Source organism: Gouania willdenowi, chromosome 22 (assembly GCF_900634775.1).
Source record: "Gouania willdenowi chromosome 22, fGouWil2.1, whole genome shotgun sequence".
In the NCBI taxonomy this organism is placed as follows: domain Eukaryota; kingdom Metazoa; phylum Chordata; class Actinopteri; order Blenniiformes; family Gobiesocidae; genus Gouania; species Gouania willdenowi.
In genome coordinates, this window is record NC_041065.1 from 26,106,321 (window position 1) to 26,133,082 (window position 26,762).

The 26,762-nt window shown below is 39.5% G+C and overlaps 1 protein-coding gene across 2 annotated transcripts in view; it reads left to right on the forward strand.

Moving 5' to 3' along the window:
* The window catches only part of kif26ab (kinesin family member 26Ab), a 91,250-nt gene that overhangs the window by 16,787 nt on the left and 47,701 nt on the right, over nucleotides 1-26,762 (forward strand). For both annotated transcript variants that reach the window (XM_028437758.1, XM_028437759.1), the window contains exon 3: nucleotides 25,680-26,150. In XM_028437758.1, coding sequence (XP_028293559.1) covers nucleotides 25,680-26,150 — 471 coding nt within the window. The remainder of the gene's footprint in view (nucleotides 1-25,679; nucleotides 26,151-26,762) is intronic.

Consider the following 26,762-nt stretch of genomic DNA (forward strand, 5'->3'; position numbering starts at 1 on the left):
AATGCCAGTCAAAGTTCACGCTGCTCATGTTCATTTCATGCTTGAGCGTCCAGCTCCGTGAGCCAGGATCTGTGCGTATTGATGATGTGTGAATGTGCGTGTAAGCACCGGGAGGAAAGAGAAAGAGATGAAGCACGTTCAAAGTCCCTCCATCCTTTCCACTTTGGCACAGAAGCCATCCATCTTTCTGATCTTAACTGCTACCAATTTATGATTGCATTATTGCAGTCAGTGTTTTACACTCAATCCAAAGCTCAGGCATGGTGGAGGTCTGGGTAATGGAGAACATGACCGACCACTGCTTTTCAGTGATGAGCTTTTTTGCTGAATATAATAAGAGCACAAGCACTCTTTAACTTTTAATCTGGCACTGTTGTGTTTTTTTCCCCCCCAATAGACCCCTTAATGGCCCACGTCACGAGTGACGTGGCTGGAGGCAAACAGGAAACGCCGCTGGCTAAAGACTGTGGAGGCCAGTAATGTTACAGCTTTAGAATGTTGTCTCCTTGTGTGTTTGGGTGCCAGAATAGGAGGAATAACGTTAGTGGAACGTAATTAAAGGATTCCAGCGGACACTCGTGCTCAGAAAAAACAAAGACAATTGTGGTTTTGCCTCCAGGCTAAGCCCCGCCCAGCAAAATACGTCACAATGTTTACAAACAATCAAAGGGGCCACATACCCTGTGTGAAAATCTAAAAGGCATAAAGCCACAGGAGATCAACAATATACCTGTATTTCTCCCAAAAAATATAAAAAGTATCATCTATTTACATTAGATTTAGGATCTAAAGTATTTTGTGTTCTTCTGTCATTATTAAATGCCTTGTTTCAGCTAATGGCCTGCTGACATTTTAAAAGAAATGGCACTGCCCTCCTTTCTACCAAATGCCAGCAAAGTTGCTTTTATTTCCATGGGAAATTGTTTCGCTGAATTTCTCAATATGCGTAGCGCCGAAAAGGTCAATTGCAGCTGTATGGATTTTTTATAATGGATTTTCACCAGAGAAAGTCAATCAAGATACAGTCGCTGTGCTTTACTGTCAGAGAAAATGTTTTTTCTCTCTCTCTCTCCAGCATTGGCGTATTCTGTGAGTATTTCAAATACAGATGAAGCAACAGTACAATGTGTTGCCAAACAGAAAGATGTATTGTGATTTTTTTTTCTTAAATCATCATTTAGGACTTCACAACTAAAGTGTAAAAAAAAACAAAAAACTGAAAATTACATTTCTTGAATGCTTAGATCAACAGATATTTACAGATGTTTGTGAATAAACCTTCATCTGCTGATCTCCTGTGAACTGACTCCCATTAATAGAGCCGTCCTTTATGCTTCCCCTCTTGTTACAATCGCTGTTTTATGATGTCACTCTCTTTGCTGAAAAGCCCTCGCCTGTTTTATCTGCTCCGGTTGTGTGGGGCACTTTAACTTAAACCCCTCTCTGTTTACGAGTCCCACTCTCCCTCTCCAACCTATGGACTGGCAGCTCACTATCAGCTCAGTATTGTCAATAAAAATCCTCCTTTCTGTTCTTCAAACTCACTGTTAGACACTGCCAGAGTGCCTGACTCCCATGCTGAGGGCATGAACATTCTTCTAAGGTGGGTTTTATAGACTCGTGAGTGCGCTCGTGTAAACCGATTAATCCGTAGCGTTGTTTCTTTGCTACATTTTCCATTTTATGATGTGGACAGCAGCCTCTCCTTCTGATGCGGTTGTATGGCTTCACCATTTCACTTTCATTTAAATTTGCTTTCAATCACTACGTCGTGCCTACTTGATAAAAGTTTTGCAAAGAATGGTACTGTTAGTTTTAGAGTCTATGCAAGCTGCTGTAACCGAGTACGCAAACGTTGACGCTGGAAACTGTTCGGCCACACAAGAATGCCAAGAACTCTAATATATTGTTATATTATTACATTATGTCAACATGCAGAAATCATCCCAGTGAATCATTATTATTTCTTATGGTTAGAGGTAAATCTGTTAGCATTATTTATGTTACCGTAAAGTGCATACCTTACGCGATTTGCAAAAGTGTGTGTGCGCAGTTGTATTATGCTCGAATTAAAGGTGCAGTCTGTAACTCTTATAAAAGTGATTTTGTCATATTTGCTAAAGTTGTCACTATGTACGGACAGTTTTACATCAAACTAGTAATTTGTTTGAAAAAAACAGGCTCATTGAGTCTCTGCCTGCTGCGCCTGCTGACTTTGGCAGATTGCCAGAGTGCACCGCAACCGAGCAAAAAGAACCAATCAGAGCCAGGATTGTGTTTGATGGGCTGTCTGACAGCTGTTGCTCACAGACCCCACCCCTTCTGAAAGTCGCGGATTGCACCGTTAAATGTAAGAGCTGAATCCACGTGGAGTCCGTGTCCTCTCTTTCCAGCCTCATAAAAAAACCCTGGGATATTACAAGAACGACTAAACTGTGATGCCATTTGAAACGTGAATTAATCGCCAAACCGAGCAGCACTACTTGCTGGTTTATGTCCTCGGCTGCTCAGATCAGCAGCAACTTTTATGTCTCAACTTAAGTAAGTCTAATATAGAGCTATTCTTAATTTATCCACCATATTCCTGAATGCACCAGGACCAAGACGGGACTAAGACTTTTGGGAGTCAAGATCAAGTCAAGACCAAGAACATAAAAATCTATTTTGAAAACCATGACAAAGAGAATTATCTCTTTAATTTTAATTTTTTTTTTTTTAAATACATTTGACAGACAAGAACAATGTGTGTGCAACTCGTTCAAAGCACAAGATGCAAGAAATCTCAAACCTTGACAAATGTCTTCAACTAACGAGAATTGTTTTAAATAACTTAAAATATAATGGTAGACGGGTCAGACCCAACTCTTGTAGCTAGCTGAGTCAGGAAAACCCAGCATAGAGATGAAATATCATTATGTTGCTACTTCGTTGTCTGTTTGAATTGTTTGTTTTACATATAGAAACGCCACATGCTGTTCGTTATGGTTCTACCTTTTTTGGCTCTTTTAAGACACTTTTAAATCAACTGAAATGATTGAACCAGTTGTTTACCTCTTTAAAATCATTCACCAAACCAAAACATTACAGGAATGCTTCTGAACAAGTCCGTGCGGCACGTACAGGCTCAGATACTTGGTGCACACCTGTATTGGCGTCTTTACTGTTGGCCGCTCCAGTGGATGGTGTCTGCAATAGTTTGACCTTTTGGTCTGTCCTGCTTTCACCCCACCACCCCCCACACCCTCCATGTGACGGTCAGGAGGAGCATCTGAGGTCATAAAAGTCCAAACTCACGGGGTCGCCTGTGTAAGAAAGAGCTGAGTTTCTAGCTATAGAAACTATGGTTTCCTGACGCAAGACTTTCATGAAGTGTCACATTTAAACCATTAAGTACTGCTTTCAATAACTTTCCTCTTGGTTTCACCTTCTCATCTGTGTACAATCAGAATACACACTTTTTTGGTCAATGTGCCATGTGAGGAACCCTCGACCCCCTTTTTATTGAGCACCGTTACACGGTCATTACCACATCCATGATTGGAGACATTGCCCCCCTCCTCCACTCTGTGTCCATCCACTGACCCCTCATCCTTCCTTCGTCCCACGCTGAGCATTTATGTCTCTATCTCTTTGTGAAAAGGGCAGCTGATTGTGCTGCTGCATCGAGCGTAGGTGGAAAGCAGGGCACACTTGAACTCCCTCAGACACGGTCACGGGAGACCACATTTGAACTGAATTTGACCTGTTAAACCCCCTGTTTGTGCTAGAGTCTCTTTTATGCATTTTTCCCCACTTTTTAATACAAAAGTATTGACGCTCACACACACACACACTCATGGACGATCTGAGGATATTGCTTGTTTTGTTCGCACAGAGTTGGGAAAGTGATTAGTGCTGTTGTGAAGTTATGGCGGGTGCAGTAAAAGCCCTACAGTAGCCATTCAAAGTCATCTCGGTGCTGTAGGGATGTTCTCAGCTTCTGCAGTAGCTGAACAATGCTTAATTAGCTCATAAACAAAGGCTTGTGGGGGGGTGGTGGATCAGAAAGGGCAATCAAAGTGGCCCATCCCTTTGAGCTTTTCCTATCGTCAACAAAGCCTTCCCTAATGGCCCCGTCACTCCACTTGTTGTGTCTCACCACGGTGTGCTTCCTGACAACATAAAAGACTCACATTCCAAAAAGAGTCACGGACAAGAGCCATCCACACCTCCTTTCGGCTTTCAAAGCTGCCCTTCTGACGCCGCTGCCACTTACGGCTCAACCTCTCCCTCTGCCTCTGCCTTGACTTTGCTCTTTGGCTCACCCACCCGATGTATGCTTGGTTCCCCGCGGCGACCAGCGCAGCTTTCATCTTGTCTTGTGTCCGTGACTTTGGTGGTCTGTTTTTATTGCGTTTCTTTGTGTGATGCTGTGCTGCCACGCTGCAGGGGGCCTCAATGCGTCACACACTGGAGCCTGCGCCGTGCTATGGAAAAGTTATTCAGGCTTATTTTGATAACAGTTGTGTCATGTGTGTATGGAAGCCCATTCCCACCAGTAAAAAACCCCAAAGCTATAAGTAAAGTCATAATTATGAGATACTAAGTTATAACTATGAGATACTAATAGAACTGGGCAATATCGACCAAAACTCATATCTCAATGTTTTCTGAAAATGACGATATATGATATAAATCTTGATATTTCTAACTCAAAGTCTGACCACAAAATGCCACACAGGCATATTTATTAACAAACAGTTACACAAAATGTGACACTTTCGGCTTTTTCTCCTATAAGAGACAGCACATGTGAGTGAGTGCTGTAGTATGGATGTTTAGGGGAAGGTCTGGGTTTGAACACACGAATCCACCTAACTTTGCTTTTAATGCTGTTCTGAGACGTAGAGAAAACAACAACTCCATGTTTTAAAGCAAAATAAGCTATAAATATATGTGTATATATATATATATATATATATATATATATATATATATATATAGGTGATATTGTTATTTTCTACATTGCCAAAATAGAAAACTCAATATATCTTCAATCTTGATAGATTGCCCAGGCTTAGATACTAAGTCATAATTATGAGATACTATCTAAGAGGTCTAAGGTCTTCCTTGCAAATGATGTGACTGATTATAGCGTGTATAAAAAACACAATTCACATTTTTTCACTGCATTGTCATGGACAAATACACATTAGTCTCATAAAGCTCACTTTTAGATTCTCGTGGGGAGAGTTGCAAGAGTTGTTTCAACTGTGAACGTGTGCGTGCACAAGCTTTTGTCACGGTCACCTGAGATATTATCTCATAATTTAGTAATTAATCAACTTATTACGTTAAATGTTGTATATGTATGTGAATATATGTATATATATATATTTGTTTTGTGAGTATTGTTGAGAAACTATTGAGGTAACTTGAATGTTATGTTTTATGTCGAGCAAATAAGCATTTTTTCTTCTGCCTGTTTCTCTCGTTAATTATTTTTAACTTGTGATTTATGTTTTTGTCTGTTTGGACACGAGACCATCACTCGCTGCACATAGACAGCACAGCAGAAGGTTGCAGGCAGCCTCTGCTTGTTTGTGTGACTTTGTTATCGTCTCTCGTTTCCTGTCAAAACAGGAAAAGAGAAAGGCCAAAATGGAGGCTTGGAAAGTGCTGCCTTGATGTGTGTTGTTGGCTGGAGGTCCAGTTCTGAGAGTGACCCTCCCGGCCAGGAAAAACAGGCCCGTTCTGGGCGTAACCCACAGTGGGATAGTACTTCATGGTGTTATTTTTATCACTTTTAAAAGGATGCTTTTTTCCAGCTGTTGACACAAGTCTGGGTCATTTTTGTCTGCAAAACAGAGGAGGAGAGAGGGAGGCGTCCTATCTGGCTTTAGCTGCCACCTTCAGATTCTGTTTAGGAAAGGAAATCCTCTTTGACAGTTTGTTAATCATAAAAGCCCAACACTCCTTTTCTTTGGATGATCCCCAGACCTCCATCACAATGCCCTTTTCCGTCGGGCTGGAGCTGCAAAGTGATTTCATCCATCCATCACGCATGTTTGTTAATTCTTCTTCTACAATGGAATGACACACGCGGAGAAGCAGTAGAGCTGCAAATTGCCTATTTATGGGGAACAACTGTGAGCACATTTCAGACACGGGACTCCGCTATCCTTGTGTTAAAGGAACAGGATCAATGCTTAAGATGTGAGAGGGAAAAGATTAAAATAAGAAGGCATGGAGCGATGGCCTTGAACATTAATTCATTAATAATCAGCAAAAAAACTAAGACAGTTTGAGATTTTCTAGGAGCTGAGATGCAGGGCTATTGGGACAGTTTATGACACTAACCAGACTTTAAAGGGATTGTGGACGATGTTATTTTGGCTTCAACTTCCGAATGGATCATCTTAACTATGTAAAACATGCTTTCTTGTTCCTTACCTACAAAGTGAAGCTTTAAAGCAAAAATGGGCAACTTTTATCACAGTGGGGGCCACAAAAATGTGATTGACTGATTTGAGGGCCACATTATCAATACTCCTGATCTGAGCATTAGTACAGGAAAGAACAAAGGGTTTGTGTGTTTGTGTATTTTTGTTGTCATTTTGTGTTTTTTGATGCAAAGTTTGTATAGCTTTGCTTTTTTGTGTATTTGTAGTTGTCACATGGCTTTTTTGGGAATAAATGTAGGTATTTTTTGGTTGTCTTTGTACATTTTTTGTAATTTTTTCTTTTTTGAAGACATTTCTTTGTCTATTTATAATAATATTAATGTATACTTTCTTCATCACCGTGGTGAAATTCTTCTCTGCATTTTACCCTGAGGGGTAGCAGTGGGCTGCCAACTGCAGGCACCCAGGGAGCAGTTGGATTGGGGTTAAGGGACTTGCTCAACCTCCCACAGTGATGGCCCGGTTGAGATTCAAACTGGCGACCCTCCGATTACAAGCCCGCTTCCTTAACCACTAGGCCACCACTCCATTCTTACTTTAAGGGCTGCACAAAATCATACCTAGGACTGCCAGTTGCCCATGTCTGCTTTAAAGCAATGAGGCAGTTGTTTTCATTACAGTATTGTATTGTTAGCTTTTTTGCTTTAAAGTAAGACCCTTGTATTGGCTTTGCATGTGTTCACTGGGCTCTATGGTTGCCTTCAACAGTTACTAATCTTGAATGTTTCGCCAATTGGTCCCTTAATCCTTACTGCTCGTTGTACGTTGCTTTGGATAAAAGCGTTTGCTAAATGAAATCATAGAATTGTAGAATTGGATCTCTAAATGGTCGCAGGAGAAAGTGTACGTGTGTAAATGTTATTGCCTGTCTGTGTTTGGCCACTGTGATGGACCTGATACTGAAAGGATAAAGCACGTACAGAAAGTATTTCAGAACGTTTTTCTTCTTCTTCTTCTTTATTGGCAAGAAATAATAGAAGCGTGGAAGCGTTTTAGAAGCAGAGACATTTTTCTTTCCTTTAGTTTGGGCCTGGCTCAGTAAACATCAGTGATAACTCCTCCAGCACGTAGCGTCCAGATCAGCAGTGGCGTTCTGCTTCAGCCTCCATGACCGGGATTAAGATGTGGCGCGTGCTGGTTGACCGAAGCTGATGTCATCAGCCAGAAGGTCAGAGGTCATTAGTCTTCCTTCAGGTGGTGTTTCACTGCTTTGGCAGAAGGCCACGATGATGCTGACCTCCATGAGTTACACAATTAGTTACCCTTTGACCCCTTCCATGCACAATCAAACCCTGAGCGTAGCTTGAGCATGCTTCTGCATCCCAAGACCCTATTTACATTGGAGTGTGTGTGTGTGTGTGTGTGTGTGTGTGCGCGTGTGTGCGCGGTGCGTACGGGGGTTAACTGGGTCTAAAATTCAGCCCTCGCATTTTGTGTCCAGACCAGCCCACTATATTATCAGCTGATACCAAGTAGGAGCCGTTATTAAGTCAATTATTCTCAACATGTGGCTCTTTATGTCTTCATTTTAATTATTCCCCCAGAAAACCTTTTAAAACCTAAAAATATCAGATTTCAGCTCCTTTTCCCAATAAATATCGTTTTTTTCCTATTTTTTGTCCATTTTTGCAAGTTCATTTTGACACTTTTATAAATTTTTTGTCATTTCTTACATTTTTTTGCCTTTTGCCCAATAAATACCACTTGTTTTCTTTTTACTCGACATTTGCTTCTTTGTGTTCCACGTTTTTGCCCTTTTTCACTATTGTTTGCCACATTTTGCCCTTTTAAGCTACTCTTTGCCATTCTTTACCACCTGCTTCCTTTTTATTTGGCCATTTTTGGGCACTTTTGACTGCTTTTGTCCCATTTTAGTCACTTTACACTCTCTTCTTGCAAAGTTTTTGCCACTTTTGGATCATTTTTGGCCAACCGTTAGCATGTCTGCCTCCACTCGCTCGTCAAAAAAAGAAAAAGTAGCAAACCGGACCAGCCCACTTTGGGTCAACGGCTCACCGGGATGATGCCCGGTATGCCAGATGGCCAGTCCAGTCCTAAATGCCTGTGTGTGTGCATGGAAAAAACACATAATCCTGTCTGATTCAGTAACTGCTTTTTTTTTTATTGTGCATCATAAAATAAATAGATTCAAACATAGATAAACATTAATGATGTAAACCTAAAGACGTCTTTGACTATTTTCTAACTTCAAGTCATAAAAATATTTAAAACCCCATTACTCTGTATCTGTAGACTGGACAACGTACGTCTTGTGTGGTCATTCTGTTCTACACTTTGACAAACTGCACTTAACTGTGTTTTCCAGTCTTTAAAGCAGCCTGAGAGTGTCACACTGAGCTTTCACAGACAGATTGACACTTTAAGATAAGTGCTGTCATACCCTTGGGCCACAAAGGACGGATCTGATTACAAGTTCTATCTTCTCACTTTAGACAGAGCATGTGATCATGAACCTGTGTTTGTTTCTCATGGTTCCTTATTAAGTTGCTTTGTTTTAAAATGTTTTACCAAGTCCCAAAAATAGCCATCATTTTAAATAAGGAATTGGGATTCAACAGCACTTTCACAGACACAAGGATTAGACGATTTTTTTTTTTCATGAAGTAGAGCCATGTTTCTTAAATGGAGGTACTTGTACCCCTAGGGGTACGCAATGGCACTACAGGGGGTACTTGAGAGATAGAGAAATGAAAGCATTAAAAATATGGGGTTTTATAATGTTTATTTTTAGTTAACAAATGATAATCATACTAAATATTCCCAGCAACTCAGAAAATAACCAAAATACACAAAATGACACCAAAAAAGAGACTACGAGAGAAAAATACTTACTATTACCAGCAACACACAAAATGACAACATATGAGAAAAAATACACAAGATCACTCCAAAATACACAAAATAATATAGTAACATACAAAACATAAGAAACGTTACAAAAATTACACCAAAAACACAGCAAATAATTTAAATAATACTGACAACATACAAAAACGACAACAAAAACATACAATAAGAGAAAAATATATACTGAATACTAAAAAGAACAGAAACATCAATACTAGGGTCAGTCTTGGTTCCACGCCATGCCGGAAATGACCATAAATGATAAAAACAATAGGAATAAATGTATTCAGGAAGCACTACATACTGTTTTATTCCACTTATTTACAAAATGAGATTCTTTAAAATGTCTGTTATCACTCGTTCATCCATCATTACGCTCTATAGTTAATTTTTCACAGAATTATGAGCAAAATGTATTATTTGGACAAAGGGGGTACTTGGATTCAATAGTTAGAGAAAGGGGTACGAGAGCCATAACAGTTTGAGAACCACTGATATAGAGCGTTGGCAATAATGTCTTCATTGGCCCTAATAGGAGCTGCTTTCCAATGTTACTTATTTTAAATTTTCATGTGAAGAAAAGGTGAGAAAGTGTTCAGCTCTGCTTTTTTTTTTTTTTTTTTTTTTAAAAAAAAAAAAATTGTAAGAAGGTGTTTTTTCTGTTCTAGGATATTCATGAATATGAATATTAATTTTTAGTCTGGGATAATCAGCCTCTCCATTAATGGAGAGCATTCACATTCATAGGTCGCAATGCAAAGGCTATATATCGGGAGCCTGCCACTAATTAAAACTGTTTTGCATAATGTTAAAAAGTAAATATAATGAATGATGACATTTAAGTATTTTGGGGATCATTACTGCTGTGTTTAAAAAAAAAAAAAAAGCCAATAATAAGAACAAAAACTATTTCCTTATCTAAACTACTTGTACGCATCCTTCCCTCTATCTTACTGTTTTGATTTGTTTAGTTTTTTGTTGTTGCTTATTTTGGTTCATTTCCCTATTTATATAGTTACTTGTTCAATTTTTCTGCTCCCAATTATTGTATTGCATTTTTGTACATACTGGATGAAAAATGCTGAACCTCATATAAAGTACTTTCTGTGTTGCGTGATTCTGAATAAAAATAAAAAAAATTTAAATTTGAACAACTATTTTCTACACGTGTACATTTGTAATATTGTGGATACACAAATGAATACGAGGGTAATTGGTTGAGTAGCTTCGTGTTGCAGGGCACACGAAGACGATTCCTCGAAAACAATTGTTCCTAAAAAACAAAGTAGCAAAATGTGCATTTTTTTTTGATAAGCTAAGCATTTTTCTGGGATAGTGAATGAAAATCCCTCTCTAAGTGGATTAGTGTGCGCTATTCTCTTCCGAGATAGTTGAGCATATACTTCCTTATCGGCGTGAGATTCAACTGAATATGTCTAGACGTCTCAATTAGCGAGAAATGAAAAGGGTAAAACAGTTTGTGGTTAGTGCTTATCTGAGTGTGTGTCAGCAGTCCCACATATTCTGTGGTGTTGGTGTTCAAAAACTCGTACAGTAGCTGTTCCATTGCAAAGTTTCTATTATTAGTGTTAATTGTGTTCACGAGGGAAATCATTGGCATGGTAATGACAGCTTTCATGATAAATTAGTATTTCCTTCTCTGTGCTGTGGCTGTTGCACCACAGCTCTGCAGCTCTATTGTTACGCTGACACGCAGCAGCTGCTTTGTGAGACACGCTGAACGTCACTCAGAGATAACGCTGGGAACGCTAGCGGTGGACAGGACACGGATGCTCAGCACAGCCTCACCTTGTACGACGTAAGCACCGTTAGTACCTGGAATACCATCACATTCACGTTCAGCCTGAGCTTTTATAGCTGCTACCAACGGTGGATTGGTCATCTGGAATACCGGCCATCGTCCTGGTGGGTGGTTGACCCGAGTGGGTTTGTTTTTGAAGAGCGAGTGGAGGCGGACATAACAGGTGGCCAAAAATATTTCAGAAGTGGCAAAAACATGGCAAGAAAAGAGTGTAAAGTGACTAAAATGGGCCAAAAGCGGACAAGAGTGGCCAGAAATGGTAAAATAAAGAGGAAATAGGTGGTATGTAATGGAAAAGAGTAGCTTAAAAAGGCAAAATGTGGAACAAAAAGAGGCAAAATGAAGGGGGAAAAAGGAAAGAAGTGGTATTTATTGGTATTCTAGCTTTTTTGGATAAAAAGTGGCCCAAATAATTAAGAAAGTTGGATAAAAGTGTCAAAAAAAAACTTACAAAATAGAAAAAAATGGGCTATTTATTGGCAAAAGGTAGCTAAAGTCTGAAAAAAGTGTCAGAACATCTATATTACTGTATATCCCAAGTACTGGTATTTGGTTGAAATTGTACTCTAGTACAATAGTACGTCATACATAAAATACTCAAATACAAGCAAAAAGTAGCGCATGAAAATAGTACTCAAAGTAAAAGTTACTTTCATATATTTTTGGTAATAAGTCTTGCCACGGTTCCCTTGCATACAGTAAACATCTCATGTATAAACAAGGAAGGAACAAATCTTGCACAATTGGAACTCAATTTATTTTCCACAAAGGCATCTGTATAAAAATAATAAGTTTGTTAAAATGTACAATTCTTTTTTTTTGTAAAATAAATACATTCAATTCAAAATAGATAATCACTCTCAAGCTCTAAGTGTAGCTACATTAATGAACTCTAAAACAGTGCCATGCCAAATGTGCGTAACACCACAATAGGTAGAAACCCCAACATGAACCCAAGGAAGTGGCTGGGCGTTGATCAGAAATGATCAAAACAATATGGATTATGTTCATTGTGTCCTCATAAACAGACCATGAAACGGAAATAAAATCACAAAAAATAATAATTTACTCAGTAACAGTTGGGTGCATGTAAGATTTAGATCGGGGTTCTCAACTGGTCTCACCCTGGGACCCACGTTTTGCCACGGCCATTAAATCGCGACCCACTTTTTTTTAGAATTCAACCAACCAAATATAGGTTTTCAAAATTAGCATATTACATATATTTACTCTTTTTTAAAAATCTATATTCCTGTGCAACATGCATTTCACAGCATGCCTATCAAAAGAAAAGATCATTTTAAAATAAAAGACGAGTCCAACATGAGATACATTAAGTATGTATTTCTTTGTGACCAGCTGTTTGCGACCCACCCAGTACAGGTCCATGACTCACTTTTGGGTGCCGACCCACCCATTGAGAATCACTGATATAGGCGGTTCTCATAAAGGGAGCAGCTGAGGTGCCCGAGTGTAAAATCTAGAAAATTGATTGAGCCACCCAATGTCATAGCGCCACATGTTTTTTGTTCCACACAGGATAAACATTGTATCCCCTCCACAAGCAACAGGTACAAAAAATCAGGACAAACTCACATTTACAGCTGCTAAATAGACAACAAACCCATTAGTCCACGAGTGGGTGAGTTCCACTTTTAGCCCATTTCAACACCCACAATAAATATTTACAAATTCAACAAAATTTTTTAGCAAAAATAGATCTTTGTTTATTGATCAATAGGTTTTACAAATACATGAATTATTGACGCTGTACCCTTTTAATTTAAACTTTCTACTCCTAAAACCCCCCTCCCTCTGGGCCACACATGGTTCTGTCTGATTGGCTTGATTGTTTGCACCTCGCTCGCACTTCCATGCACGTGCCAAATTCAATGGCTTCAAAGAAAGAGAAGTCAAGGATCACAAATAAAACCCATATATATATATATATATATATATATATATATATATATATATATATATATATATATATATATATATATATATTACTTCTTTTAAAACATACTTAAGTTAGGATGACCAGATTTTAAAAACACAAAACCAGGACAGTCATTTAAACAAAGACGACAACAGATTTTCAAAAGAAACTATTTACACATGCTTTTATTTGTAATTTATAAAAGGTCACATGTATTACATTTCTTATTTCTTCCTTCTGGATGAAATGTATTATTGGAACCAATATGGAAAAATGGAAAAAAAAAAAAGCAACATTTTAGGTTAACATAAAATAGTTAATAATCAATAATTGTTTTTCTTTTTGGCAATGTCTCATGCCTGATCCTTTCAACGCATGCGCCAAACGCGTCTACATCCAGTCAGCCTATTTTAAGGCAGTTTGTGTACTATTTAGAAGGTTGAAACCCTGCTATTTAAAAAGAATCAGAAATTTATGTTTTGAGTGAATTCCGATTTATTTTGGTTTTTATTTTATTTTCTGTTGGGTTTTTGATTGTCAATGCTGTGTATTGTGTATATATCGTCTTGCGGTGGTTTTGTCTTTTTAATCAACAATTAAAAAAAAACACAAAACAGTCACATATTTACCTGTGTGCTAACAAAATATTTAACAAACGTCGTCTTTTTTTAAATGAACAACTAAAAACACCACAAAACAGTCACATATTTACATGTGTACTGTTAAAATATTTAACAAACGTCGTATGGTTGGTTTACATTCACAGATGACAAAGAATCAGGCCTGTGAAAGGATCAGGCACTGACAGGCATGTTGAAGGAGAAAGCACGTGAGAACGGGTAATATTGTCAGTGCCATTGATCAGTTGCAAATGCGTGGAAGACTTTTGAGCTTTTGAATTGGTCGGTTCATTGGCAAGTGCTACTATGGCAACTGTTGTAATAGACAGCTCACAGTTCACAGAGATCATGTTTTGAAGCGAAATGCGCTGCTGCTTTCAGGGTCTGTCAGCGATAACAGACATTCATTTCTTAATAAATGGGACTGAGCTTGTGAAAAACCAGGACAAATGATTTGGGGGAAATCAATCGGGACACAGGACGTAACTCTGAAAACTGGGACTGTCCCGGGTAAATTGGGACGTCTGGTCACCATAACTTACAGCTGATGTTCGGAGTTTCTGAGAAATCCATGTTTATGTATCAAAAAAAATACTTAACTAGTTTTTTACTATGGTCTACTGCCGGTGGTCATTCATATACATGAATGTATATAAGTACCTCCTTCGTCCATAGAACCCTACACAAATGCAAGAAAGTGCCGAGCTTTGCCCAGCCAATAGGCTTCGACTTCCTGGAGCGGGCCACTGTCAATCAAAGTGAATGCGCGTGCGCCGTCACAACAGCAAACAGGTATCACTCAGCATATCGTCATGGAGAAGCGCTCCGTAACTCCAGTTCCCCATTCCATGAAGGTATAAAGTTTCTACTAAAAAAGAAAAGTACGGCTACAAAGCTTGTGGATAAACGTCTTTGTGACCGCAACAGAATTGATCTCGGAGCTGCTTTTCAAAGGGGGAGGGACTTGCTGCTTTTAAAAGGATTCCGAACGGACCAGGATTTGGCGACATTTCTCATGGACAGGTAATAAAAATGTTTTAATCAAAAGTTATGGCACTCTAACATTAAATGTGTAGTTTTTGTAGTTATGCGACTTTGTTATGTTTTGCAATGCGCGTGCACAAACGTAGAGGCGTGGCTTCTGGTGGATTGGCAGAGGCAGGGGAGGAAGTAGAGCTGTTGAGTGCGGGACATCGAGACGTTCTCTCAGAAAATACGGATAGCAGCTTTCAGTACATTTACTGATTTAGAAATATACCCAAAAATGTAGTAGTGGTAGTACCCATTAAACCAACTCAGTTACAGTAACGTGAGTACTTGTAATCCATTATTTCACTTCTGAAAATAATCATGCACAAAGATAGAGTGGGAGGAAACTCACAGACCCTCTGCTGCAGAATAACATTAGATATTCATCCACGTGGCAGTTTGCTAGCTTAATTGCTGTCCAGGCCCTGGGGTAGGAGGACAGAATGATTCCTGATGGATGTTTAACACCCCCACCCGACCCCCGTCATCACATTTTTACTAATTTATGTCCATGATGAGGAGGTTGTGCTTGTCATTGCATTTCCTCTGCATATAAAACATAAAGTCCATGTGCAAACTGAGATGCGTTTGGACCCTGCATGTGCACGTGTTGCAGCATATGCTGCATTAAAAACTCCTTTAAATGTTGATGTAAAATGAATCATCTTAATTACGCCGTTGATGTTTAGATGAGTTTTCGTGCGCAATTACTTTTGTGTGAGCTTGAGTAACTCCCTTTTGATAATTAACTCACGTGCATCTTTGCACGCTTTCACACTTTACCCACAAAGCAGCCAAAAAGAGTCTCATGGTGGGGATTAGATGCCATAAGCTTTTAGCAGCACAGTATGTTTACTTCCTAAATAAACTGCAGGGAGCTGGGAGAGCTGGAGGTCCCCTCCTCACTGAACAAACAGCAGTGAGATGAGCCTGACAGAGGAGAAGCAGGTGGCTGTCATCACTGCATAGTGGCTGAAAGGGGGGTTTGTAATACAAGTGGTTAAGACTGTAGGGCAGAACTATTGTATCAGGATCATCTGTTCGCTGATGGGAGCTCTCCAAACGCACACTTGGACAAAAAAACATCTTTCAACAGGCTTTGGTTCAGTTGGAAATGCTGCTTTCTGTCACTCCGCCTGCTGCTCAACTAATGTAGGGGCTTTTCTGCGATCACGGAAAACGCGGAATTCATTCAAAGTGATGTCAACAGTTTATTTTTATTTATTTGAAATCAGGCCCAAATATGACACGGAAATACCTCACATGCATGTTTTGGGACAATATCATGCATTTTCACCCTATATTTCTCTGAAAAATGGGTGACTGAATGTCTAGCAAGTCCAGCAAACAGATAAATATTTCAGGATTCGTAAAAAGCTTTTGCGTGATTCACCGGTTGGAGGTATTTTGGTAAAAGTGAAATGACAGACTAAAGTTAAACCCTCTCTTACATGTTTTAGGACCATATCACACATTTTCATGGTATTATTTTCTGTAAAATGGGTGGCTGAGTGTAAAATATCAAATTTATCGCGATGTAATCTTTTGTGACTTCAACGTAACCCTCCCAGCTTCCATAAGTCATCTGAAGCATTAAAATATAGTGTAATAATAGTAGTTGACTCTGTTTTTTTGCATGTTTGATATCATTTTCAGATGCTAAATTGCCAGTGAATTCATCTAAAATAGGGAAAAAGACAGTAAAGTCACACAGGTATATTATATAACAGAATTTTGAAATGTAAAACCTACTAATATATGGGAAAGAAATCCCCTCCAAATTCTACGTTAGCTTAAAAATACATATTCTTTATTTAATGGCATCATGAACAACAGGCTAGCTATTTTTGAATTTCTGCTCCCTGAAAGCACCAGACGGTTCCTAACCCTCCCTCACCCTCTATCCCCTCACCTTTACCCCCCCCCCTTCCGCTTCTGTCCTTGCTTTCACCTGCAGTTTACAGTAACACCTGGCTTCTGGCATCCCAGCTTGCTTGTTGAATTTTTCATTATGTTTGAATGGTTTCCACAGGAGATCCAAGGGTTGGGGGGGAAAGGTGCCAAACCACTGCTCAATCTTTGCTAAAAATGACCTCAAATACAGTGTGCCATAGTATATAGCAGACATGGGCCACTGGACACATGTGGCCCTCTGCCTGTGTTGTGCGGCCAACAAAGTATATGCAGAAAGTTGACGTCTAAAACACAGAAAATGACAGAAAGACACCAAAAAATTGTACAAAAACACAAAAAAATGACTTGAATTTCACAAAATTATGACAAAAACACTGTATTTGATACTCAGATTGGTCGTTACTCTAAATGCTGACATGAATGTTGATGACGTGGCCCTCGCATCAGACAATCACATAGTCGTGGCCCGCGCTGTGATAACACTTGCAATGTGGTATATGAGGTATAGAGGCAACTCAATGTGTGTGTGTGTTTTTTTTTAAAGATCCCTGCTATTAAAAGACTTAAAAGAAGAGAATCACAAAATACAGGGAGCAGAGAGGAAGATATTTTACCATTCATATCATCTTCTACAGAGAAGTGTGTCTCTGCTAGCTTAATAGCTCAATCTAAGCTAGCACAATCAACCTGGTGGAACCTTAATACACAAATTGCCTGTGTGTTTGTTCAGTCTTGTATTGAAGTTAAAACGATTTTCAATAACTGCAAAGTGTCCCATCAAGTCATTATTTCATCGCATTCTGCAATCTCAACCACTCCGACCCCAACCGAAGACGATGAATGAAAGCATGATGGATCTTGACCCGAGACAGTAGAGGCTGTTATCCCTCCGTCCACAGAGGAGACGGAGAGAGATGTTGGAAAAAAGGGGGGGGGGAGAGGAAGAATGAAGTCTGTCCAAACAATCTGAAAGGGCCTTGTTTTCTTTATGTGCGTGAGTGAACAGGAAAAGGTAATTAACTGGCCAAGTGGCGAAAAGCTGGAGTGATGGATTGGCGTGGAGTAAAGAGACAGCCACACAGGGAGCCGCAAAACACACACACACATACACACACACACCCTTCATCATCTATTTCCCCTTCTTAGGTAAAGGCGTGCTTCGTGAACCTTTCACTTAATTAGACCTTTTCTAAAAACTCGTGCAATCTCATTGAGGCTGTAGAAAGACAGGCGCTGATAGATAAATGGGTCGACCATATGGAGAAGTGACACGTCATTATAGGAGGTCATCAATGGTTTGCACGGTTGCCCAGCAAAGAATCTTGACTGATTACATCTGAGTCGATCTGCGTTTAACCCAAGGATCAACGAGATCTAAAGCCTTTTTACTGATGATAGACACTGACATATGTTTTAATAACATGGCACGGGAAGCCTCACTGTACAATTATCTGTATTTAATCTCAACTCACTGTAATACATCACCTTAACTTAATGGAGGACAGATTTCATTAAACCCTTTTAAATCCACACATCATATCTGCTCATAGGTGCCTTCAGTGTGATACTGTGGACAGGTGGTGATATCAAGTGTCGGGTGGGGTGGGGGGTGGTGGGGGGGTGTCACCGAGCCTATTTGCATTCAGTGTCAGCAGTTCAGTGACAGTTAAAGAGAGGAAAGGAGCACATCAGACAGATTAACATCAGTCTCTCACAGCTTCAGAGCAGATGTTTGGATGTTCATTTTAAAAGAAGACCGAAGCAACAATCTGCTCCACATACTACATCTTTAAATGAGGTAATCTGCATCGTCTTTACCAGAGGACATTTTATGTCACCGTAGTTTGTGGACAGGGAACATTAGCAGCTTGTCTGCTGGTTTTACAACTGGAATTAAATGATTATTTTGCTAATTTGCGAAGATGAATGGTACTTTGGCCATAAATATTATTTATTTGTATGTTTTGTTTTAGTTTTTCTCATAAAAAAGTTTGAGGAAGTTTTGTAGTCCGCAGGGTGAGATCATTAAAATTGCTGGAGTCAGAGACAAAGTGGAGCCTCTGAGAAGAATGAACCGAATTGATTTTTTCTGCCGTGTCTCCCACAGAAGCTTAAGCTTGGGTAACTGGATGAGGGTGTAAATGTAAGCTCCCTTTGACAAAAGACCAACTTTCCCATTAGGAATGCTTGTGATGCTTTGGAGATGTCTCCTTTTTATACGGATGGGAAAAAAAAAACTCCGGGTGAATCAGAATTTCGTCCACACAGATATTAAAGGAATTCATCATTGTCGATTTTTCGATTTGTGCTTCATGTTTATCTCTCTGTAATCAGGTAGTGATGGACAATGCAGGATGATAATGCACTTTTTGGGGAAAAGAGACTTTTTTTATAGGTTTATTTATGATTGTCATGTCAGCAGATCTCTATTTGTTGTGATTTGTTTAACTGTCCTGTTTAGCGTTTCCTCTAAAGGTGTTCACACAGAGTGAAATAGCACGCTCGTGTGACATCCTGCATCATTGTTTTCTCTGCTTCTGACCAGGCAGTGATTAAATTTAATGGTCTGGATCCCATTTCTGTTGTGACACTAAAAGCTCCACTTGATTCCTAATCAGAATCCCGGCTTTCCTCCTTCCTGTCCTTCAGGATACCTGTGCACTGTCGGCTGGTTTGGAGACGTGAAGATGTTGGGGTTAGTTTAGTAGGAGCAGGAGGAAGAGGGGGATTACACCATTGGATGTGTTGCTTTATCCTGGTAATGTAATCTACGTTAACGTGCTCACCCGGGGCAAGGCCAGCAGCTGCGATCGTTTTTCTGCGGCACTGCTGCCAAAGTGATCCAGGCTACCTGTGGGAAAACACCCGGGACCTGAACCACGCTCCTGTGGTTTATTGGGGGCCAATCTTTGTTAGACTTGTGTGGAAAGGGTCAACACAGTCTCAGGCCAAGTAAACAGAGATGCCTCTGTCTCATTCTCACAGGGAAGCAGAGAAGGGTGAAAGTTTAAAGGGCTTTGGATCTGGCTTCTGCTGTTGTGTGGTCCAACTTTACAAGAAATGACAAAAGGACACACTTAGGATCAATGAAGATCTTTCAACTCGACCGGTACTGTTGGGAGAACAAATGTAAAAGCAGTATGGTGTTATCTTGAATCATTTTGAGAATTGTTTCCATACAGGTAGAACAACAGACTTAAGATTCAGTGCAATCTGAAATTTACCTTCAAGGCTGTGATGTTTTTCAGGAGAACTTTGTCTCCTGAAAAGACAACCCAGTTGTCTAAACTGGGTCATAAGTGATGGTAAAAAGGTACAAGTAACAGCATGACATGGCAAGGAGCGCCAACATGTACACGTTATATTTGGAAGAATTTGACTTTAAGGGTGCATTCACACGGACGGATCCTAGAGCGTTTAAAACACTGTAGGATTTGTTCGTTTGGATAGTCCGAACACAATCGCTCTCAGACTGGATCAAACACGGGCAGTATCGGCAATGACGTAGAGTCCACGGCATTGTGGAGGGTCATTAGAGCCAGTGAAGTACGCCAACTTGTTTCTGCTCCATTGTTGAATGTTGTGAAAGAACAAACGGAGAAGGCAGAAGTTTCTGCGCACTGACTAGCCTCTTCTTTTGGTTTCTTTTTTCTGCCGAGAGAAATCTCCACTCCAGTAACAGCGCCATCAAGTGGTTAGCTCATGCAACCAGAGGCTGTTTGGAGTGGATAAGCTGTTGTGCTCTGAACACAAACTGAGCCAAACCAAGGTAATGAAATAATCACCTGTCCTATGTCCATTCGGACAGAATCTGGGACTACACCGGTGTGAATGCACCCTAAGTCCTGCTGTAAAATGTAAAGGGATATTTTATCCCAAGGGATTAAATGTTCAGCTTTTCTGGAATTGGTTTTGTTTCCTAGAACATTTAACTTTTAACTCAGCATGCCTAAGATAGTCTCGGCTTGTGAGAGGTCCTATACGTACGTTCCAAATCACTGTGACCTCAATTTAAGCTTGCTAGCTCTATCTGGCTACATCGGTGGTATAATAAGAATGGTTAGAGCGCAGCTTTGCTTTGCATGGTTACACAAAGGATACACTAAGGAGTCGAGGTAAATGAGCTGAGAACAAAGTCTACTGGGGTGACTTTGACTGATTGTGTTCATCACCGAAGGAGAACATCATGCACATGTTTACCCCTTTATATAAAAATGGATACGTCTGAGCTTAAGACAGCAAACGTGTCACAGAAAGACAAACTTTGGACTTTAATGGCTATGAAGAGTTCCCTCCACACACAGTCCACCACAGTACCACAATGAGTCTATAAGAGCTTAATAGAGATCTTAATATCCTAATAGACAACAGTCTCCAGCTAAACTCTCATGTTCTTTGTTCTTTGCCAGTTTAAGTCTCTCCTCGTTTAGAAACTCATGTTGAAAACTAACTCAGACTTGTACAATGACCAAGAAGTCGGAGCTCGGCTGACGGGAATGCTTTGAACATTTGAATTGTGTCGATGCCACGAATTACATACTTCACAGAAGCTGCGCTACTCTTCACACCCACTTGCACCTGTCAGTAATAGATCAAATGGATAATAAAAGCAACAATACAGCTTTAGGGCTGGGCGCACTCATGCATCATGCGTTTCAAGTTCTCCACTTTGTGCAGTACACAAAGATTGGCTCACATAAACAACATTTAATGTATTTTTCTAGTATTTTTCTATAATAGTGTGTTTGTAGGAATTTTCTCATGAAGCTTTTTGCTGCTTTCTACTTTAAATGACTTGGCTTTTACTGACCCCATATCACATCTATATTTATCACTCTACGTGCCCAAGTGTCATTATCATCCTCATCATAATGTCATTGTCTTACTCCTCGTGGCCGTGACCCTTCATACTCTCAGCTGGGCATAAAAGCTTACAGACAGCTTTACAGGACAAGACTGGTCTCTAACCTCCAGAAACTGAATAGCAGATGGTCTCAGCTTTGTGTGTCATTTTATTAGCTCTCCTAAATCAACACCTAACAATGCATGGAGAGAGAGCGAGAGGCTGAATTGATTTCTACTATCTTACCAGTGTCCTGAGGTGGGTAAGGAGCCATTGGAGGGTGAAGCGTGAGCGGGTGGAGTTGACTGATTATGACTTTCCATCAATTTCCTGTTGGGGATGCAAACACATAAAGGCCAACCATGACAATCAAGGTGGTAGTTTATATTGTAGCAGAACCAGGGGTGCAATTTTTAAAAGTGAGGGTGATCTAAGGGTAGGGCAACCATTGATTCCCAATTAAGTTTATGAAATTAATTTACCAAATCCATGATAAAGCTGTTATTAAGTCAGTGATAAGATGTGTATCTTTGTTTTAATTTTATTTATTATTCCGCCAGAAAACCTTAAAAGAGGAAACTTTTTTACCCCTTTTTACCTTTTTCTTTGGCCATTTTGCAACTTCCTTTTCCCTTTTTTGGACTGTTTCCAAAACAATTGACACTTTTTTGTTTTTTCACACTTTTACTTTTTTCCAATAGATATCCCTTTTTCCTATTTTTTTGTCCATTTTAGCAAGTTCGTTTTGACACTTTTATCAAATTTTTGTCCTTTCTTTAACCATTTTTGCCACTTTTCATCCAAATAAGCTACCTTTTGCCCAATAAATACCACTTGTTTCCTTTTTTTCCCTACACATTTTTGCACTTTTTTTTTACTACTGTTTGCCACATTTTGCTCATTTAAGCTACCCTTTTCCTTTTCAAACCACCTGATTTCTCTTTATTTGCCCATTTTTGGCCACTCATGACTGCTTTTGGCCCATTTTAGTCACTTTTCACTCTTTTCATGCCATGTTTTTGCCACCTTTTACTTATTTTCTGTAAGTTTACTTACACTTTACTCATCAATTTGAACTCTTTGTTTACCTTCTCGCAACGCAAGCTTCGTCAACTGATTGAATGGTGATCAAGCTAATCACAGCCAATCTAACTGGACTAATACATTTTCAACAACGAATCCCTCTACCATGACTGAGGGGATGAATTTTGTTTTTTATGAAAGTGCAGATGCCTGAGCAGAACCATCATGTCCTATCTATTAAAAACACCCTGTCCGAGTGGAGAGTTATACTTTGTCAGATGTTTTTAAAAAGATCATACTCCTATCATATATTGATCCTAAGCCTCTTATAGCTAAAGACATTCCTTACTGGATTATACATCAGCATTTACTTTTAGAGCATACTGTACATCATCAACTGTTATCCAGCTGTCAGCCTGGACGAGTTTACAAATCTAGTGAGATTTTAAGGATTTTCTTCATCCTGATCATATCACCTCATTATGCCTGCATCCTGATCTGGCCTGCCTTTGACTAAAGCCACTAAAGTAGATTGTGAACCAATATTGCAGAGTTAAAGTTGCTGGAGACCATTTTTATCATCAGATAAAGACATAGTGAAGGCCCCATTGATACCGTAGATTTGCTCAGATGTAAAAGGTTGAAAATGCTGCTTGAAATTTCTTTTTATCTCCACTGTGAACACTAGGTTTATTGATATTGATAGGAAGGTTTTGCACATTGCATTGTGGGATGTAGAGTCCCGTAGACAAATGCATAGAAGTCTTTTGTTACTTAGTTCTTACAATGATTTCTTGTGTTTCTTTGCCAGAAAAGGTGGACAGTCATTCGCTTGATACCACCTATGTTCCCATTTGTTCCCAGTATTTCCTGATATTCCCTTACCTCACGTGACATTCAAATTGGGTCAGATTCTCTTCTTTCTGTGTAAATCCTAAGGATAAATATATCTGCCACAATTTTCTGTCCATGAAAACGCCAGAAAAGTGTTGGAATGTCGAGTTTTTGGGCTCAAACAAAAGAAATTACAGTAAAAATGAAGCAAAAACACTTCTAAGCATGTTTGTATAGTACTCCACATCCCACAATGCAATACGCAAAATCTTTCTGACAATCTCAATGAACCGTGTTTATAGTAGAAGTCAACACAAAACTTTGAGCGGCAATTTCAACCTTTTTTTGAGCAAATAATCTTTAATTTATTGATCTTTGAGGTCTACACTATGGATTTATCTGATAACATGTTAGTGTATCATGTATTGCATATGTGTCAAACTGGAGGCCCTGGTTCAAAATCTGGCCCTTTAGATCATCCAATCCAGGCCGCAGGAGAAAGTGAAATAGATAGAAAAAACATAAATTATGGTGCAAATGACCAAATATTTCATTTGTGGATATCTCATCCCTTTTAAATACACAAATTCAATAAGACTCCACAATATAATAATTGTTCAAAGAACTAAATTTTCCCCAAATTCAATGAAAACTGGTCACCAAATCAATGAAAAAGAGAAAAATCCTGTAGGGACTGTCACAGTCACTCACTGCATGGAAATTGTCTCGGCCTTATATCATTTATATGTCGTGTAAAGTGCAAACTTGGGGACATTAATGTTGAAATGACTAGTTTATCCACCTAAAATCTGCGGCCCACTTAAGATCAAACTACTTTGTAATTTTCTCCTGAATTAAAATGAGTAAAAAAAAGTGAATGAGTGTCCTGGAAGGTTGTGTGATCATAATACTTTAGGTGTTGGTAGAGAAAGGTAATCTGTAAGTCGGAGCATTGAGCTGCCTTTATGAGAAGGAGATTTAGAGTCCCTCAGCTGGTCTGTGGGCCCACTGGGTTAGCTGTATTAAGTGGCACTGCATTAGAGCAGCGGATTGTTGTTACCCCCACTCTTTCACTCCTCCTGATCACCTCCGTGGTTCTGCAGAGCAAAGGTCTCGTAAACATTTATGTAGAGGCTGTGAGCTCCTGTCTCAGGCCACGACTCCACTGGGCAAAAGCCTGCAGTCCCCCTTAATGGTTCTTAGGAGACTATCAAGCCTGTATGCGTGTGTGTGCGTGTGTGTGTGTGTGTGTGAATATTTTCCTTTATACAGACAGAAATTGATGCTCCCTTCTCACATGTTTAAATTATCCCTGAAAGCATTATGTGCTGTCTGCTTTCTGCTGGAATAAGACAGTTTGAAGTTTGTTGTGAAACACTTCATCATATGTAAATTGTGAAGCTTTTGGCTTTGCAGTCCCCTCAGTTTTTGTTGTTTTTTTTAAAAGTCATTCTTTCCAAGCTGAGGTGGACACCCCAGGGAGGCCATAACTGCACCTTAAAGCACAGGCTTTACAATAAGTCATTAAGTTAAGCCAATAGATGATTTGTTTGTGTTTTAACTTTCCAAAAGGAGACTTTCTAAACAACCTGGTAATATTATTGTTCAATATGATAAGATTTTCTACTAGTTTCTCCATTTCTTAAATAAAATTAAATGTCTTCCTGTATTGTTTACTTCAGTGATTCTCAAACTTTCTCTTATTTCTGAATCCAAGTACTCCCTTTTTTCCTATTACAACATTTTGCTGGGAGTACCAATAAAAAACAACGACAGAGCATTATGATGGAATGAACAAGTGGTAACACACATTTGAAAGAATCACATTTTGTAAATAAGTAGAATTAAACTTTATTTAGTGCCTTCTGAATAGATTTATTTCCAACGTCATCTCCCACCTGGTGTGGGACCAAGATTGACCCTTGTGTTTTCAGTTCATGTTCTAATCAAAATAATTTCATTCATCATTATTAAGATTATCAATTTGAACTAAAAACAAACATAAATCTACATATTTTTAAAGCTTTTATTTGTTAATTTTCCACTCTCTTTCTCAAGTACCCCCTGTAGTGCCATCGGTACTACGAGTTAATAACTTCATCCAACAACCAAAGCTGGTGTGACTTCAGTTTGTTGATATTTTCACGCATTGCATTCTGGGATGTGGAGTCAACAATCCTAAAAAATGATCCTTGCCGATAAATGGAAGTGTATTGACTGCGATGATTGATTTGTGTTTTTGATGTTTACCTATCATTAAAAATAAAGTCACCTTGTCTGTATAAATGCATGTTTATTTGTGCATTGTGGTAAAGCACCTTTCATGTGTGTGTTTCCTCTGTAGGACCCTGCATATGCATCCTTCCTGTTTGAGCAGCTTCAAACACCTGCAAACAATGAGCCTGGATGCTGCCAGGTGTGCTCCACGCCGCTCCACCAACTGAGACAGGAAGCCCTGCAGACTCTCCACTCTCCCGTTCTCACTTTGAGCTCAGACATGGCCACTTTTCCCACCACATCCTTACTACCCCAACCCCAAAGGTTCAATACGTCATCCACCGGCATCCACGCCAAGCAGCTGCTGAAAACTCAACCCACCACCCGATCTGTTCTGCCCCTGGGGGAGCGGCACAGGGTACCGGGCTGGACCCAGAACCCCGCTGCTTCATCAGGGTCTAAGACAAGTGTTCAAGTGACAGTAGCAGGAGGGCAGCTCAGCGGATCAATGAGCACGGTCACAATCCAGGCACAGCAGTACCTTGAAGGCATGTGGAGCATCTCCAGAGTTAATAACTTCATCCAACAACCAAAGCTGGTATGACATCATTTTTTTTACATACCGTACATGTTTTGTCCTCTTGTGGGCTCAACTGTAAATATAATTGTGGGTCACCTCATGCAGCAGTTTATTGATTGTTATTACTTTGAAAATTCGGTAAATATTAAAGAAATGAGTAGAGGGGGGAAAAAATACCCATGACAGTTGAATTGCCAACTAATCACGAATAAACCCTTTAATCATTCAGTTGGAAATACCTCATTCAAAGAGTTTGATGTTTTTCTAAAGGTAATCAATATTAGCAGCAGATCTTGCTTTAGTAATTAATAATATTTGCTTTTTCTTAACAAATAATTTAGCTTTTTTAATAAAGGTCCTTTGGAGCTAAAATGATACTGTGGGATCATTCTTATAGAATAGATAGTAAAGAGATGATGAATTGATGATTGGGAATAAAGAGGTTAGCTGAACTGCCCGTTACTGTTTATTTAGGTTTTAATTGTTTCAGAAAAAAAAGAGACCCAAAGCGCTTCACAGAAACCATTATTCATTCACACCAATCCTACCGGTGGTGGTAAGCTACATTGTAGCCACAGTTGCCCTGGAGCAGACTGACAGAAGCTTGGTTGCCATTTTGCACTTACGGCC